At 32.8% G+C, this 18,822-nt stretch overlaps 2 protein-coding genes across 2 annotated transcripts; both read left to right on the top strand.

The window, feature by feature from the left end:
• The first annotated feature begins 187 nt into the window (after positions 1–187).
• Positions 188–1,817, top strand: LOC118054434 (protein NETWORKED 3A). The gene is made up of 2 exons (XM_035066026.2): positions 188–399; positions 722–1,817. Exons 1-2 carry the CDS (start codon positions 297–299, stop codon positions 1,483–1,485), a joined length of 867 nt encoding a protein of 288 aa, XP_034921917.1. The 5' UTR covers positions 188–296; the 3' UTR covers positions 1,486–1,817.
• A 3,675-nt stretch (positions 1,818–5,492) lies between these two features.
• On the top strand, positions 5,493–11,686 carry LOC118054433 (coiled-coil domain-containing protein SCD2). The gene is made up of 18 exons (XM_073408268.1): positions 5,493–6,048; positions 6,265–6,285; positions 6,406–6,584; positions 7,166–7,241; positions 7,379–7,420; positions 7,504–7,566; positions 8,176–8,225; positions 8,305–8,332; positions 8,609–8,680; positions 8,787–8,897; positions 8,972–9,032; positions 9,286–9,402; positions 9,546–9,667; positions 9,872–9,941; positions 10,061–10,102; positions 10,303–10,343; positions 10,879–11,005; positions 11,204–11,686. The coding sequence occupies exons 1-17, from the start codon at positions 5,662–5,664 to the stop codon at positions 10,945–10,947; spliced, it is 1,551 nt and encodes a 516-aa protein (XP_073264369.1). The 5' UTR covers positions 5,493–5,661; the 3' UTR covers positions 10,948–11,005; positions 11,204–11,686.
• Positions 11,687–18,822: the final 7,136 nt, after the last annotated feature.

Below are 18,822 nucleotides of genomic sequence, written 5' to 3'. Positions count from 1 at the left end.
ATTTTTTTAAAAAATATTTTAATATGTTTTTAAGTGTTATTTTAAAAAAACACTTTAAAAATACATGCTTTCTTATTTTCCAAACATCCAGGAGGGTTATTAGTCAAGTTTGAAATTTAAAGAAATGGGGGTCCCTTGTTGTTGGAGTGTGAAAGAGTTCTAGAGGAGGTTGGTGTCCTTGAAGGTTTAACGCTCGTTATCAAATCTACCATTCTGCTTGCTTTGGTCTTATATCCAAGCTTTCACTCGACGAGGTTTCTTGGGACGGACCTTTCTCTGAGAAACAACTGTATTCAATGGAGGAGCAGGACAAAGATGACAAATCTGCTTCTTTTTCATGGTGGTCTGATAGCCATAAGCGTCCTCAACAATCCCAATGGCTTCAAGCTACCCTCTCAGGTTTTTCTCCCTGTCTCTCTAGGCTTTCATTCCTGATTCTTGAATAAATGTTCTATTCATTATAATGGTTATTTATCATGCTTTTCCTTTATGCAAATATTATTGCCATCTTCTCTCTGGATTACTAGCAATTCTTCACTTCTTTGCCAAGCTAAGATTAAAACAATTCCGCCTCTGCTTTTAATGACCCGTCTTGCTGCAAATTATATCCTTCAATGCACAAAAGCATTGCTATTAGCTAGGAGATACATCTCTTACCTCTCTAATGCTATCTTTATGGCTTCATCTGCTAATAAATTGTGAAGTTTGTGACAAAATGCAGATTTGGATAACAAGACTAAAACGATCCTAAATATTATACAATACGATGGGGATTCATTTGCAAAGAGAGCTGAGATGTTTTATCAGAGAAGACCGGAGCTTCTAAACCTGGTGCACGACTTGCACAAATCCTACCGTTCTTTAGCAGAAAAGTACTATCATCTTAGATCTGAATGCGTTTATGTTTCCCATTTGAGATCAATATCATCCTCTTCGTCATTAAACTCCTCCAAACAAGTTCAACTCTTCCAGGCATGTAACGAAGAAAATGCTGGAAGCACCAAATCGGAAGCACCAACTTCCCTTCCTGACTCGGTTGCAGAAGAAAAACATAGTATTAGACGGGAAAATGAGTCCATGTCAAGTGAACAAAACAAGATCCTGAAGACCGATCGTGATGATGACAGGAGCGTTGATGGAAGTGGGCTGGAAAAGATCATTAATGGTATTGGATTGAATGGAAACATTGATGGCGGTGATTTCCAAATGAAAAGCCTCGAAAAGGAGAAACTGCGGAATGAATTAAGGCTACAGGTCTCAGAACTTATAGATGATAGTTTGCAGCAACAGAGTGAGCTAATAAAGAGAAATGATGAGAAGAGAGAAGTGATCAAGCATCTTCGTGCCCAAATCAGCAGGCTAATGGAAGAGAACAGGGTCCTGAAGAGTTATCTACCAAGCTACAAGGTGGATATGAAACGGAACACCAAATCTCATGTATCAAAGCTGAAGGGGCTAAATTGCATTGGCAATTTTGAGGGCTAATTTGCATTTCGCACGAGTTTCGGTTGATAACCTAATAATGCAATCAAGTATCAGTTTAAAATGCCACCATTTCCTTAAGCTTTTTCGAACTGGCAGCCCTTCATTGCATTTCATTCCATTATAAAATGCCGAACTTCCTCTTCATCTTTTGTCTCTTGTTTTCCTATTTTGCTGCAAAGTGATGCAACTTCCATGGTGTTCATTGGCTTTCATTTTATTTTTTATTTTTTATGAGATAACAATAATACTTGTATGCAAGAAAGGATGTGCAAATAATGCCTTATCAATGATTTATTTGATTTGGATTTTATTTTATTATATTTTATTTTCTTGGTTCGAGCATTGGATATTTGGATTTTATTTGACTGTTTAACATAGATCTCTCTATCTTTCGAGCATTTTATTTTGTCCCCTGAATTGCTTCACTTTTAATTCATGGATCCTACGTGGAAATGGTGATTTCTAATGAAACAATTTAAAATAATTTTAGATAGTCACCTGTGCGCAGACGACTAATCATGTTTGTTTATTGGAATGAACCTTTTATGCTATGTATTGATCCGAATTTCTTGCTGGTTGCAAGTCTAGTTTACGAGATGCACATTAACACAGCTGATCACACCAATAGATAATAGGGTTTATTAAATTTCAAAATCCTCAATTATAGGTAGACTCTAATACATGAAATCTTAAAAATGTAATAATTGAGGCTTTAACGTGAGAGAATGATAAAATCAAATGAAAACAACATTTTCTAATAGTATTGTTTATAACCATCTAGAGGGATAAATAAAATGAATGAAGGGTCAAGATGCAGCTATTGCCTATTAGAATTTAGAACACTAAACCATCCCTAATCTGACCGTTAAAATAAGGCATTCCCATTCTATAGCTGCATTCTGGAAAGATATAGCATATCATTTTTTTTTCCCAACATAAGCAATGCTGGTGTTTTAAAGAACTAAAAAGAAATTAACATCTTGATCATTGATTTGATAAGTTCAATAAACTTGTTTAATTTAATGATATAATTAGAAAAAAATATCCAAAAAAAATAAGATAAACATAAAAAAAAAAATAATAATCATCTATAAAAAATAAAATGTTAATATCACAAGAAAAGAATAAAGAAAAATCCATTAGAGACTCACGATTTTTCCATTGTGGGCATTACCCTATCATCATTGATGGTTCTACCATTAATGTGAAAGGTAGATATTAAAAAAGATCACACAAACTGTTAAAAGCAACAACTCATAAAATAAATAAAATAAAATATCATAAAATGAATACGTCATCAATCAAATAAACGAGCAATTACAAGAACTGTACAACCTTTAGCTCCACAACTCAAGGTGTCTTTCAATTTGCAGCAGTTATCATGTCATCGTCCCACACATCATCCAACATGAGCAAAAACTTCTTACCACCTAACTTCTCTATTTTGTGTGTGTGTGTTGATTATCAAATTGTTGAACGTTTGGAGAAGTTGCTAGAATGGACTCAATGCTGACTATTGTCAATCCTTTTATGTTGAAATCAACACACACACACACACACACACTCCCAAATCCCCAAATCAAAATGCCCTTTCTATTCTTCATCGTCGTTGACTAATTCAGCAAGTGTTGTTTTACCCGGTAAGAGAATAACTTGAGATTTTAAACAAAAGGGCAGCATGAAATTTACAGTGAAGTAAAGAATGTTTTTTTTTTTAAAATTTTTTTTTTTCTTAGAAATATATTAAAATTATATTTTTTATTTTTTAAAAATAATTTTTGATATTAACACATCAAAACAATATTAAAACACTAAAAAATAAATTAAAAGCAAATAAATAAAAAAATCAATTTTTTTAAAAATACTTTTAAAATATAAAAATAAACAAATTCTAAAAACAGAATCTGCAATGCTTGGAACCGGATAAAGGATGGGATATGAAGACTCAGGAGATTTTGAACGCTGCATATTTGAATTTGGACGGAAATGTTGATTTTAATGAGTTTGAATTAATGATGCGATGAACTCATAAACATTAAAATTTTGTCTTTGAATATTGTCAATTATATATTCTTTAATCTCGTTATTGTCTCTCATTGCTCTTCGATTCAAGATGCAGGATATCATCATAAACCAAATTTACAGCAGCTGGTGGTTAGGGTTTGGTGAGAGAGGAGGAATGGGAAAGAGAAAGAATGAGAATCTTGCGACCACAATTGAAAGATTAAAAAATTAAAAGGGGATGAAATAATTTTTTTCTTTTTCTTTTATAAATTATTTCAAATAAAATAAATAATAATTAAAAAAACATAAACCAAATTTTAAAAAATAAATAAATTGAAGAGCTGTTTCGAAATTTTAAAGATTTTAAAGTATGAAAATCAAAAAGTGAAGAAAAAAGAGAAACTATCAGCGTTAAACCAAAAGGCTGTTGGCCATGCACACTGCTTATATAATGAAGGGGTTGCCAAAATAATTTAAACATCGCCATAAAATGAGATGTTTAGTTCCCAAACAGTGATAACAAGTTTCTAAAATAATATTTATTTTTATTAAAAGACCCATGAGTCCACTTAATACTAATAATAATAAAAAAAAAACATGATAAAGAAGAGAAATCTATGGAAGATAGTTTAATAGATTTTGCTTTTAATGTTAATTAACTCATTTTACCATGTAAAAAATATTGAAAAGACTAAAAAATCTTGTTTCTAAGTTTAAATTTTGTGATTTAAAAGGTAATTAAATTATTTTATTGGATAAAAAAATAAAAAAAACTAATCTATCCTCATGTGATTTAAAAATAACAATTATATCATAGTAAAAATATGAATTAAGGACAAATCTATCATTACAAATTTGTCATCCATGAGCATATGCAGAATAATTTAACGGTACGACAGCGGTCACGACTAGACTATACAGCTTAAAATATCAACCTAATGAAAAAAAATCTTTTTTTTTTGTTCTGATAAAATTTAAATAAATGTTGCCGAACACTGATTGTGGGAAGGCACCCGCTCCTTGAAAATGATATGTTTCGGAAGTCTAAATGTATTTGTAGAATGTATTGCCGGCATTAACCCGCCGCTACTCTTTACATTCAACCACTTCCACCTCTTGTATTTTATGGCATTACATTTGTCATATAAGTTCTCTTAGGCTTTGCTGCTTGTATCTCAATTGAGTGCACTGTAGATATAATTAACCATTTTGCGTGCCGTTAATTTTTGAATTTTTTTTTAATATTTTGAATATTTTAATGTATCAATGTTAAAAATAAATAAATAAATAAAATATTATTTTAATATATTTTTAAACAAAAATCATTTTAAAAACAACATTTATCCATGCCCCAACCAACTAACCAACTATTTAGCTTAACCTAACTTAACCAAATAAATCATATATATTAAGCATAAAAATCACATAGTATGATCATAAAAACATTCTAACATGGGGTGGAGATTCATCCCAATATATCATCTAAATATATATAAATGTGAGAAATACAATATTTTGTGTTTTTGTACTTGAGATATATTTTGAATAGACAACACTAATCTCATGCCAATGTAATGGACCGACACATAGGACTCACCCTTTTTTTTCCAGACCCTTTGAAGTTCAAATCCGAGGGAGCTCCACCATCCTAAAAAACAACAAAAAGAATGAAATCATCAGAGAATTTTCCAACAAATCACAGACAAGCTTCAAGTATTTTCTTTAAACCCCAAAATAAATCAATTTTTATTTAAAAGAAATTTATGAAATAATAAAACACTTAGGCCGACAAATACCTCATTAATGTGTTTCCTTCTTTTTGCTTTTTAAAGTTTGTTTTTATTTTACAAATTATTAAATTAATATTTTAATGAATTAATATTAAAAATAAAAATATTATTTTAATTAAAAAATATTTTTAAAAACATTTTTTACAACACCAAAAAAAAAAACGTGGCTATAAATAGTATTAAAGTTAGCAGTTGAGGCAAAGCTTACAACATCAACATACCAATTACCACCTCCACTTCTCTCTCCACAAACAGTGCAGCATTGCATTTCTCCACAAAGATCTAGGCAGCAAGCCAGCCCCTATAAAAGAGTGTGTGTGTGTGTATTTTAAAAAGATCCTTTTGATTTTTCTCACTCGGACTTCTACCACTCTATTTATTCATGGACCGGCAAAGAACTGAAAGCCCGCTCTACACGCGCCAATGGACCAGCGACTCAGGCGCTTCTCCGATGGCGGCAATGGTGCCAAATGCGCGTCACGGTCACCACGCGCGATCCTCTTCCGCTTCCGGATTCTCCACCATCAAGCGAAACCAGAATGTAGCGGCTAAAGCTGCGGCTCAGCGGCTAGCTCAAGTCATGGCTTCTCAAACTGCTGACGACGACGACGACGACGACGAAGGCGATGATCTAGGGTTTCGTTACAGTGCTCCTCCGCCTCTGTCTCTCTCGAGGAATGCTAATAGTAACAGTAATAATGTTATTGCTACAAGTAAAGCTTCGGTTACCACTGCGTCTTCAAGGATCAATAGATCTCCTTCACCTGCGGTAACTTCCTTTTCTTACCTTTTTTTTGGTTAATTTCTTTTTCACTGCAGCGAATTTGTTTCGATTCTGATTGAAAGAAAATGAAGTGTTGATTTTAAACGAATTAAGGAATGATTTAATTGTCTGCTATAAGTAAAGTTGGCATTTAGCGGCGGGAGTTAAGTCGAAAATTATGGATGTTAGATTTGTATTAACTTCAGCTTTCTGTAATTACAGCTCTATAACTTGGAAATTAAGGTGATACTTAATTCTTTTTTGGTATTGTGGTTCTTTCTTATACAAGAATGCATGATGTGCAAAAATGTGTAGGAAAAGTATATGCTAATTGGATTTTTTTTTGGTGGGTTCTGAATTTAGTTAGCTAGGAATTTTGAAGAGACTGCGGCGGGTCGGTCGACATCAGCTGGAAGGCCAGCAATGTCGCTTAGAACTGCAGCAGCAGTACCACCAGTGCCATTGAGCAAAGGATCGTTGAGGACTGCGGTTTCTTTACCGCCGATAGATCCTCCGAGAAATGGGCATAGAGATGGTAAAAGGTAAAATTAGAGAACTAAAACATTTATTCTGCTTTAACAGTGGATGTTCAAATTCTATCAGAATGACCTTTTTCTTTTTTGGAAAAGAATTATGGAATTCGTTGTATCAATTATCAACTATGTGATGCTACTTTTTTCCATGTTTTGTTACCTAACCTGTAACTTAAGTTGTGGGAGTTTCTTGTAATTATGAAAACATGATGCCAGTAATGGAAATGCAACACTTTTGTATGGGTTAAGGTAGAGATATAAGGTCGTGGTTTTATGTAGTCTAGTCATGCAGCTTCCTGGTCTGGCTCTGAATTAAAGGAATATCTTGGTCTTGAGGTGTAGCTAAGGAACTGGACTCGTTTAGTCTCTGCAAGGCCTAGCTTTGAAGTGGGGTTGCCAACAAAAAGACAATGTCTTTTTTTTCCCCTAACAACCAAGCTCTATCTAGCTTGAGCAATGCCCTCCTTGGTTCTGAAACATGCATCACCTAGCAGGACCAATATTTAGATAAGCTAGTCTTTGGCTTTTCACTAAAGGATGCGTGATTTTATGATATGACAATTTGGAGGCGTGAATTGTCATGATTACAGATTCTTGTCAGAAGTGGTAAATTTTAACTCAAAAGACACAGGAGATCAACACGAGGCTTCTGCACTCCGTGATGAAGTATGTACTCACCAGATTCTTGTTATTTGTTTTTCTCCCCTCTATGTGCAACAATCAATAGGTATTCTCTTAGAGACATAAAATGGATTTTGTTTACTATAATGAAGATTCCATGATAAGATTGATTCATTTTGCAGCTTGATATGCTACAAGAAGAGAATGGAAACATCCTCGAGAAGGTACAGTTGTTTTGATTTTTTTATTTTTCCAAACTAGTAATGAAGCCACATATGGTACAATTAAACCTGTATTTATTGTACAGCTCAGGCTTGAGGAAGAGAGATGCAAGGAAGTGGATGCCAGAGTCAAGGAGCTTGAGAAACAGGTGCTAAGTAGTTTCCATATTTTAAAGCACGTCTTAAAGCCTCAGCATATTGGCATCTTTTTGCTTGACTTGCATATAGCCTAAGGGTGCATTTCTTACAAGGTTTAAAGATAAAAATATACTGTTGTGTTAATAATTATAAGAGTTTTCCCAATGTGTGCTTGAGGGCGCACACATTGAAGGTTTTAAATTTCATTCCTGGTAAAAATGTCAATAAACAATGTGCTGTTGTTGATTATGACAATTTTTCATTACAGAGGAGTGACCTATAACTTCTAAGCCCGTGGAAGATAGAAAAAAAAAGAAGACGACCTTCACTCCTCTGCAACCAATATACCACTGCCCATTTTCAACCAAAAAGGTTTAAATAACCAACCGCCAATAAAAAAACTACCCTTATTTACCCATATGAACCCACCCTTAAAGTAGCACTCCTCATTCTAAACTTCACGCTGAACAGTGTTTTTCTTCCTAAACCTTGCTCTTTTACTTGATATTGGGTTTTACAGGTGTTGCTTTGAATTTGAAAGCCTCGCAGGTAATTCTTTCAGGTTCCCAACCTCCAATTTCATTAACACGTGCACTTTGCTGCTTGTCCTGGTTCCTCAGGTTGCTGCTCTTGGAGAAGGAGTATCTTTAGAAGCTAAGTTGCTGAGCAGGTTAGTTGTTCTGACAACTCTGGTGGTTCTTTATCTTTGTTAATATTCATGTAATGACATCTTGTGCTGTCATCTGCAGAAAGGAAGCTGCATTGCGACAAAGAGAGGTAATGAGGATGTATCCTTATGCTAGACTTGTCAATTTAGGTCACTGTCGCTATTTTAGCTTACCGAGGAGGACAAACTAAGACTTTTATTTGGACCATTAAATCATTGGAACTCCTGTGTTTAGACTTTTGATTCTGAGGTTCGAATGGCAGTAAGGAGGGGTATTTTGTCCATTTGTTTTAGGACCATGATGGTTTTCTTGCTGTATTAGCTTTAACAATGTTAAAGGCCCAAAGATCATACTCATTTTCTTTAAATTTTGTTCTGTTCTTCAGGCTGCCCTTAAGGATGCAAAACAAAATAATATGGTGGATAAGGAAATTGCATCTATTCGATCTGAAATAGAGGTAAGTAAGTCATCATGTGGTCCTTTAACACCTCTTAGATATTTTTCTGCATTTCTAAGTTCCTAACTCATCATAACTTTATGTGTACATTTCTTGCTTAAATCAGAATGCAAAAGATGAGGCATCAGTCGTTGTGCAACAGCTGCGGGGAGCTGAATCTGAAGTAAAGGCCCTTCATTCAATGACACAAAGAATGATATTGACCCAGAAAGAAATGGTTTGTGTCGGAATAGATTCAAATGGCTCCTTAATAATATATTAGAAACCATTAATTGTGTATCTGCATTTTAGGAAGAGGTTGTCCTTAAGAGGTGTTGGCTTGCTCGATACTGGGGCTTAGCTGCAAAATATGGTAATCTACTGGTCAATGTTTTGTTTTCTTATGTCGTATTGGAAATAACCTTTTGTTTTTAAATTTGTCTTGGTCTTTTTTTTCTGCATGAATTATGAGGCAATATTTTAACGAACTTTTCCCACAGTTTTATGTGCTATGACTTCTTTTAATTTACTATATACAATGGCTTGTTTAATATACTTTGTGCCTGACACCGAGCAGTTCATCCATCACACCTACCCATTTCATGTAATTCTCTTCATATTTATAGGTATCTGTGGGGATGTTGCTGTGTCAAAGCATGAATACTGGTCATCCTTAGCACCGCTTCCATTTGAGGTTGTTGTCTCTGCTGGACAAAAGGCCAAGGAGGAATGTTGGGAAAAAGGCTAGTACTTGCTATTTGGCTTTTGCAGTTGCTACTGTGTTTTCACTGGATAACAGTTTTAATGGGGTCAATGTGTTGGCTTGAACTGCTCTATTGTTTGTATCAAACTTTCTTTGGTATCTAATACTAGTAACTTTGAGTAGGTGAGGAGGACAGTGAGAAGAGAAGCACACTTGCTCATGACTTGAGTGATCTAACTGGAGAAGGAAATATTGAGAGTATGCTTTCAGTTGAAATGGGTTTGAAGGAGCTTGCTTCCTTGAAGGTTTATGTTATTCATTACTTGTCTTTCAACCATATTCTTCCATCTTATGTTTATTTTTGAGTTTCAATATGATGCACAACAAGCATTGTTTTTCATTCAGCCCCCTTCCATCTTTATTAACTGTTATCTTTGAACTATATAAGGTTTCTGGTTTTGCAAAGTGTTTTGGTGTTCTGATATTATATGTATTGTGTCACTTTCAAGGTTGAGGTTGCTATTGTGCTTGCACTGGCCCAACAGCGGCGAGCAAACGCTCTTAGACTGTCCATCTCAGGTATGAGTTGGCCTGTTGACATGCTGCTGATGCTGGCTTAAATTGTTAGATTTTATTCCTTATCACAGTGTTGTTTATGCTATTGTATCTTGCTGACATGCCCTTTCTGTTTCTTTCAGATGTCAAATCACATGGTGATCCAAAGTATATGGAAGCATTCGGTGAGTAGTATTTGGGCTACTTCTTGCATTTACCTTATAATCTACTTGGCTGAAATATGTAGTGCTATTGCCACACTTAAAGTTGACAAGCACTACCTTTCACTCGCCTTTTTTTTTTTATATCTTTTTTGGTCAGACCCATCATTTGCTGTTTCGAGATCACAGTTGTATATAATTCAAATCCATCATTTTTCTTGCAGAATTGAGTCCAGAGGAGTCTGAAGACGTTCTTTTCAAGGAGGTCTGGCTTTATTTATCATTTAACCACTGTTGTAATTTGTTTTCTAGAATTATGTACTTTATTTGGTTGGTGGAACTGCATTGTGAAATATGCAAGTTTCCAATATTTCTGCGATTGATTCAGTTTCCTGATGTTGCGATTAAATCTTCTTGTATATTGCTGTTGTTACTGGCCTCTTCTAAACAGTGGTATATTATAGAGTTTGGTGTCTGGTTGAAAATCTCAATTGGTGATTGACATTCTTCAGGTGCAAATTTGTAGAGAGAATTGATTAGTATCCGTGTGCCCCTTTGGAATCTTAACAAATAAGCTGGTGTATTTCTTTATTCTTTACTTATCTGTTCGGTTTTTTCCTGTGAAAAAACCTACCTGTGAATGGCCCATGGTATCGAATAATTGACAGCTTCAAAAATTGTTAGTTTCTGCACAGTAATGTCCATGCATTTTCTGTCCCGATTTAACACCAACACAGATAAGGGAGGAGCAAGTTTTTGTGTTGTGCTGAATCTGAGTAAGTTACAATATACTTGCACAGGCATGGCTTACATATTTTTGGAGAAGAGCCAAAGCCCATGGTATAGAGGAGGACACTGCTAAAGAATGACTTCAGTTTTGGATTAGCCGCAGCGTACACTCGCCAAGTTCACATGATGCTGTTGACGGTAATCTTCCCCTGTCCTTGATAGTTTGATGCTTGCATGTAGTTGTTGTACAGTTCTATGATAAGCATGCAGAGAAGATTGTATAACCGTGACACTTTTACTGGACTCACTAGAAGGCATTGTAAAATTACCATCTGCCAAATTCTTTCATTTTTCCATATCATTGACTCATCACTTATCTTGAGTATTCCATCTCAGTGGAGCAAGGCCTAACGGAGCTCAGGAAGTTGGGAATAGAGCATCGACTGTGGGAAGCATCTCGTAAAGAAATAGATCAGGGCTCTTAACACAGAAATCTTCCGGGTAACTGAAGGGCTCTGGTTGATGATGGCGAAACCTTACGCCATCAATTTTCTTCTCGATTTGTTTTACTGGGTTTTTCTTCTGTTTGTTGAAGCACCTACACATGTTGCAGAGAATTTACATGTTGCGTGGCTCTGGTCCTCACCTGCTAAATGCTATATAAAGTGGTTCATCTGTTTAGATGTTGTATATATACACGCACACATCTACATACAGGGATGGCATTTACATGAAAAAGTTAAATACAGTTTTGTTCAAATTGTAGAGAGCTTGCCATGGAAGCTTTGGAATTGAATATTTTCAATCTTGTTTGTGTACCTAATAATGCACACGGCTTAATTAAAGTTGAAAGGAACTAGCTATGCTCATTTTGATCAATCATCTTCTTGTCACAAGACTAACAGAAATAACAAGAGCTGAAATTTTCTTTTGGGTTCGCCTTTCCTCGTCGGAAACCAAAAGGAGAACTTTCATGAAATAAAATTGGTAAGGTTTGGACGAATATTTGTCTGCACTGCAGTGGGGTCTCAAAAGGTTTTGCTGGGTTCTGGCGCAAAACCTGACAATTTAAGAGCCAAGTTTAAATTTAGGCGGAAATTTGTGTAGGAGAGGGGAGGAGTTGAACTAGAAGGGAGCTGCGCTGTTTGGTTTGAGGACAGCTGAAACGATGGGGTTTTTAACGGAGGGTTGAGTCCCCGGTTATAGTTCCAAGTATCAGATGAGTGGGTTGGGATTCTATTCCTGACAAGGGGCGGAGTTATTTGCATTGAATCATCCTGAGATCTAAATACGGCAAGAAAATAACTCATCTTGTTAGCTCTTCCTGGTCAAAATTTGTTGACATCGTGAAGATTAAAAAAAGAAGAAGAGAGAAATGCGAAGCTGATATGACGCTTGGGTGATGAACAAGCTGATGCACGTAAATTGCTTTGTGACAAAATGGTTGTGGTGATTGTGACTTGAAAAAAAAAAAACTAGAAAGTGAATAGCAGAATGAGTCTCCTTTATGAAGTAGGCTGAGCATGAAGAAAGAAATTCTAGATCATTGGCAGCCATATGCTGCACATTGGATCCATTTTAATAGTGAATGGTATTTTTTTTAAAAAGTATTGATATGGTCAAATGAGGTTTTTTTTTTAAAAAAAAAATATTGAGATTATGATATATTAAATTGATTTAGGTTAATTTATTAAATCTATTATTGAATCATAAGATTATGATAATTCTGTAAAAAACAAATCAAAATAAATTATGAAAAACATTTCTTAATTAATTCAATATTAAAAAATAAAATTTAAAAATAAAATAAAAAAGGATAAGAAAAACTATTTGATTCAACTCAGGGTAACATGCTAAATCCGTAACTCGAGTCATGAGATCGAGATAACTCCATAAAAAAATAAAAAAATTACAAAGCCCAATTTCTAACCATTCTAATGTTGAAGGATGAAATTGAAAAAGAATCGATTAAAAAATGACAAAAAAACAACTCAGGTCAATCTGGGTTAATATGTTAAAACTATTATCTGGATCATGAGACCAATAAATTCATAAAATAAATAAATAAATAAATAAATTATAGAGCTTCATTTCTAACATATCCAATGTTGAAAGTTGAAATTGAGAAAACAAACCTAATCCATGAAATCAGGATAACTTCATATAAAGCAAATTAAAACAATATTATGAAGTCCAATTTCCAAAATAACCTAATATTGAAAGTTAAATTTGACAAAAAAAACTAAATAAAAAAAGAACATTAGTTGTTGGAAGGTGAAATTAAAAAAAAATATTAAGTTTAAAAAACCAAAGAAATAAACAGAGTCAACCTGTAAAACCCATTACTAGAGCTAGTTTAATTGAGGGTAACCATATGGAAAGAAAATGAAAATTTTTTATTAAGCCCAATTAAAAAAAAATAAAAAATGAATAGATTCAACTCTTGTTAATTCGCCAAATCTATAATCTGGGTCATGATATCAGGATAATTTCACAAAATTTTTTTATAAAACTCAATTTTCAACCAGCTCAACATTGAAAGATAAAATAAAAAATCAATTAGAAAAAATAATAAAAAAAGATATGAGTCTACCTAAGTTAATCTGTTAAATTTGTGACCTAAATCATGAGATTGTGATAAATTCATGAAAAATCAATCAAAATAAATTATAAAGCCTTATCTTTAACATATCTATTGTTGTTGGTTAAAAAAAATAAAAATTATGAGACTATTATATAACCCAAAAAAAAAAAATTGAAAATAAAAATGGTAAAGTATAATTACCAAAACAGTCTAATATTGAAAATAAAAAATAAAAATAAAATTCTTTTAGTAAGCAATGTTTCGTGAGTACAGTGATGTTTTTTTGATCCTTTTGACGATACACTTCAGTTGTTGGTTATATAAATAGGTTTTAAACTAACCTGTTGATATAGATAAGAACAGAGAAAGAGCATAATGATCATGTTCTCCATCGAGAGCTCCTTTTGTAGCCCCTTTGTGAATATTTTGTCAATTAGAATATCAACTTAGATTAAATCCCAAAAAGCAAGCTTATGTGGAGCCACTTGGGTTTTGTCACTTCTCTTGTGCAACGTTATAAAATGGCAGTCTGGGTGGCTTCGAAACGTTTCGATTTGGAATTCGATAATGAGCCCTTTTATTTTATTTTAAATATGGATGTTTTTAATATAATTTCTCACGCTCTAAATTTCTCTCGTGTGAGTCTCTCTCCACTCCTTCTCTGCCCCTGTAGCTAAAGTATAAAGCAAGCTCACACCACAACCCTAACCTTATACTAAAAAGTGTAAGGGCAGATTGACGTTTCGAGATGGTCATGTGCGCCTCAATATAATATAGGCATTACCTTCTTGATGGACACTCTAGGCAGAGAAAAACAAGCTTTTTTGGGTTAAAAGGTGCGCATGGGGAAAGAAGCGAGAAAGACTAAAAATTCTAAAAAAAGGTTATTTTGACCTAATCCTCTCCTGTCTACCATTTCTTCACTTTCTACCTAGTTGGTGACATGGTTAATCCCTTTTGTTCCCATTAAAATCTCTTTCCATTGGCCGGAGTATACCGACTACTTGTTCAATTTGATGTGAAGCAGATCTGCTAGAAACATCCCACTAAGTTGTTTTTCCCCACATTTCTTAGAGTGAAATGATTGCAAGAGATTAGATTATACTTTAACGTCGAGAAAGTTTGTATGGGATTTAGTTCAGGCGGAGATGGGCCATCGTAATGGACAAATGGAGGTTGGTTGAGGAGGTTCCAAGAGATGAATGCGAGGTCTGTGCTCTACCTTTCCTTCCGACGGTTTTGCCTTTTGTCTCCATGAATTGGTGGTCTCTGGCTAGGGTGGAAAATTGTCATCTCCTATAAGCATGCGTGGCATGGATGGAAACATCTTCTCCAACAAGCTCAAGTGGAAATCACCCTGACCTCATCATCACCTCAGACATAGAGAGGCAAGGTGTGTGTGTGTGTGTGTGTGTGTGTACACACACACCTTGCCTCTCTATGTCTGAGGTGATGATGAGGTCAAGGTGTGTGTGTGTCCTGGACATATTTATTGAAGTTATCGTTTTGTCCTTCCAGACAAAATATTGTATAGACTGGTTATATGATCTTTTTATTAAAGTCTATTAGTTATTATTAGATTAATTTGAGATATTTTTTTTTATCTCTTAAAAACATTATAAAATGATTAAATTAGAATTAAAAGCACAATTTATTAAACTAGAATCTAGGTTTTTTTTTTTTTTTTTTTTTTTACATTTTCAAGCATAATAAAATGACTCAATTACCCTTAAAATAAAAAAAATTAACTTGCATCCAATGGTGTTTTTTGTATTTTTATCATGTTTTTTTTAGTTATAATCAAGTTTACTTAAGGGCAAGTTGGTTTTTTAATAAATATATAATATAAATAAAAAGGTGGCCATCATTTGGGATGCCTCCACGCTCTTCAAGCATCGCGTGGGGAGGCTTTATATGGCCAAATGTTGTCTTTTGTTGTGATGTTTGAATAGTCTTGGCAACCCTTTATTGTCTAGACGAACGTGTGGTTAACAAATCTCTGATTTGATATCAACGATTTTTTTCCTTTATTTTTCTTTTTTTTTTTCAGTTTTCGTGCATGACCCTTTAAATTCTCAAAATAACTCTTCAATTTGTTTTATTTTTTTGATGTGGTCTATATTATTTTGCTTACTATTTTTTTATTTGAAACAATTTATAAAATTAAATCTTTTTTTTTTTACTTTATAATCCTTCAATTTTTTTATCTGTCAGATTTAGTTCTAATTCTTTTTATTGCTATTTATTTTTTTTTTGAATTTATTTTGAATTAATTTTTTTTCAATTACATCCTGTAAAACTTGATTTCAAATTATTTTTATGTCAAATATGGTTCTTATTCTTTTAATTGATATTTCTTTTATATTAGATCCTTTTTTATAAAAACTTTCCTTTTCAATTTTACCCCTTAAAATTTTTCTTATCATAATTTTTTTGATCTTGAATCTGGCTTCATGATTTTTCAAGTTTGTCTTATATGGAATAATCTTAATTCCAAGACCCAAGCCACAAGTTTGAAAAGATAGTCTATGTTGACCTAACACTTTTTTATGTCATTTTTGTAAATTTTTTTCAATTCAATTCTTTAATATTGGATTTGTTGAGGATTAGGTTTCGTTATTTTCTCTCTCTTTCATTTCTATGTTATGGGTTTCATAGGTTAACCCATGTTAACTTGATGTATTTTTTTTGTTTGATTTATCTATTATTTTTGTTTATTTTTTTATCATATTATTAAATTAATCAAGCTTATTGGATTTAGTCAAAGTCAATGACCTAACTCTCGTATTTTTTTTGTTTTTTTTTTAATTAAAAAAACACTATTATTTTCTAAGCATTTTTTTAACATAAAAAAAAAAATTTGATTTAGCTCACACCGTAGCGTGTGTCACCAATCTAATTACCTATGGCTAGATCACCTCGTAAAATTAATTTCAATAAAAATCTTTTATTTGCATTATACTCCCCAAGATTTTGAGGAGTTTTTAGCTTCAACAAATGCTCAAAAGAAAGAAGTAGGTGGAGGCGCAAATTTTAGAATTCTCAAAAGGCTGAGAGTTTTCTCAACTTTTAGAGAAAAATACCTTTCTTCGTACTCACAACCATGATGAAACTTATGGGACATTACAGACTTATTATTTTGAATTGATGCCACGATATCCTATGCTCGCAAACAAATGTCTGATGCGTGATAAACTTCGAATATTTTTCACTTTTGACCAGATGGGCAAATTATAAATGATTGTTACATTGATTTTTGGCTCATTTCTGAAACTTTTATAACTTTTACGTACTAATCATGTCTGTGGAGCTAAATTTAATTGCATTACGGAGGAATTTATAGAATAGCTTTTTAGGTAACATGTAGTTACTGTTCGTTTTTAAATAATTTTTTTATATTAAAATATATATTAATAATTTTTATTTTATTTTTTAAAAATTATTTTTGATGTCAGCATAATTAAAATAATTTGAAAAACACTAAAAATATATTAATTTTAAGTTAATAAAAATATATAAAACAATTAAATTTTTTAAATATACTTTTAAAACACAAACAAACAGCTGATCGTCCTTTAAAAAGCAGAGGCATGTGCTTGTCATCTGCGGTTTTAGATAGAAAAGAGTATAAAAAAAGGTATGGCATATCAGCCATAATTATGATCCGAAGATTGGAGTCTCAGATATCTTTGTTCCAGCACTACATGTATGCCTGTACGAGGGAAATAGAAATATGGGAAAAGAGAGTGACAATATTCATTAAGAAAGTAACTTAGCTTTCTCCCTGTATGAAATTACAATAGAATCATCGAGAGGCCATGCATCGCCATGAGGAAAATATAAAAAAGTTGGAAAAAATAAATAAAAGTTAAACTATGCTTATATTACAAGCCTCGCAAAAGCTTACTCGAAGCACATTTCCCAACCATGCCTGCCAGCCGACCACCTCTCATTTCTCCCTTTATTTTTCTCATTTTCTTTTTAAAAAAGTTAAAACGGCCACCAAAAACAAGTTACTAGGTACAAGATCACCTACGCCCTATAAGAGAAAGGGGGTCGAATTCATGTGTATGCACGTTGACAACCTTTTTTTTCCTTTCCTCTTCAATTTCCTCGATGTATTTTTTAGATTTGGGGAAAAAAAATTGTTTAATTGTCTTGACAAGACTCCCTCGTCTTACATTCACACGAGAAATCAGTGAAGAGATCTTAGCTCGCATTGCTTTTTATATACGAGAAAGAAGATCAAATTAATTATTTTAGAGGGGGGGGGGGGGAAGCACTTAATAATTGCTTTGAATAATATTTAATTAATTATTGTAATCTTTTTTATTTGAAAAAAACCATATAAGATTTATACCAAACAATTCCAATAGAGTACTCGTTTTATCCTTAAGTATGGTTAATTATATTGATTTGTATAAGGTTAAACGATTTGGATGATTTTATCTCCCTTGTCAAGATCTTTACTTGGACTCTAAGTTCGGCTTTTCGTATTAAATATTCGATCTACCAGGCTTTACCATATCTAATGAAATCCTTTTCTCTCTCTCTCATTGATTGATTTAATTTAATTTTTAAATTAAATTTAAAAAAAAAAGAAAAAAAAACTGACTTAGAATGACCATTCACCATGCTGGGATAAGTGGATTGCACTGTTCATCTATAATGCAATTTTTACCTTTCCTAAAGCACATAAATGTACACTTGGGCCTATACTTTTTATTTTTATCTTTCTCATCTATGGCTCTTGTAATTTTTATGTTTATATTCCGGTCATCAAACTTTATTTTCTGCACATTTCAATTTCTTATAATTAAAAACAATCATAAAAAATAAAGAGAACATAAAAAGTTTTCCACTAGTCACATTCCAACCATAAAAAAGATACATTTTGGTGTCAACATTTAAAAAATTTATTTTGATTTTGAGTTTTTATACTCATTGTGGAGCTTGTTATGTGGTTGGGAATGGGGTTATTTAGATTTCTAATTTTTTTTTATATGTTTTCATATTAAAACAAGTTAAAGTTTGGTTTTTGAGATTCTAAATCTTGGACTTCTAATTTTTTAATTATTGAAGATGAGAATAAAATCATGAACTCATATGATGGGTTTGACTATGGTAGCTCTTCCCTGTTCTTTTTAATTTCTTAATATTAAAAAAAATCATTTTCAATTAAAATAACTACAATGAAATTTTAAAATTTATAGGATGATACCATATATTTCAAATAAGATTAGAGGTTTTTAATAGTAATGATTATAATTATTTTATAAATAATTATATATGTATATTTTAAAAAAATCATGAAATGTTCAACGAGAACAAATTATTTAATTTTTGTTGCAAAGTTTTTATTAAATTTTTACATATTAATTATTCTTTTTATTTTCACATACGACATAAAAATTATCAATGCATAATTTGT

The sequence above is a fragment of the Populus alba genome, chromosome 3 (genome assembly GCF_005239225.2).
Source record: "Populus alba chromosome 3, ASM523922v2, whole genome shotgun sequence".
NCBI classification, from domain to species: domain Eukaryota; kingdom Viridiplantae; phylum Streptophyta; class Magnoliopsida; order Malpighiales; family Salicaceae; genus Populus; species Populus alba.
The sequence above is the reverse complement of the archived record's forward strand: the minus strand, read 5'-3'. Positions and strand labels throughout refer to the sequence as shown.

What these genes read in the sequence shown, in the direction of transcription:
- LOC118054434 (XM_035066026.2), top strand. Translation starts at nt 297, where the DNA reads ATGGAGGAGCAGGACAAAGATGACAAATCTGCTTCTTTTTCATGGTGG. An exon ending in GCTTCAAGCTACCCTCTCAG is followed by an intron (nt 400 to 721) that starts GTTTTTCTCCCT and finishes GACAAAATGCAG; the next exon opens with ATTTGGATAACAAGACTAAA.
- LOC118054433 (XM_073408268.1), top strand. Translation starts at nt 5,662, where the DNA reads ATGGACCGGCAAAGAACTGAAAGCCCGCTCTACACGCGCCAATGGACC. An exon ending in GAAGCTAAGTTGCTGAGCAG is followed by an intron (nt 8,226 to 8,304) that starts GTTAGTTGTTCT and finishes TGTCATCTGCAG; the next exon opens with AAAGGAAGCTGCATTGCGAC. An exon ending in AAGACGTTCTTTTCAAGGAG is followed by an intron (nt 10,344 to 10,878) that starts GTCTGGCTTTAT and finishes ATACTTGCACAG; the next exon opens with GCATGGCTTACATATTTTTG.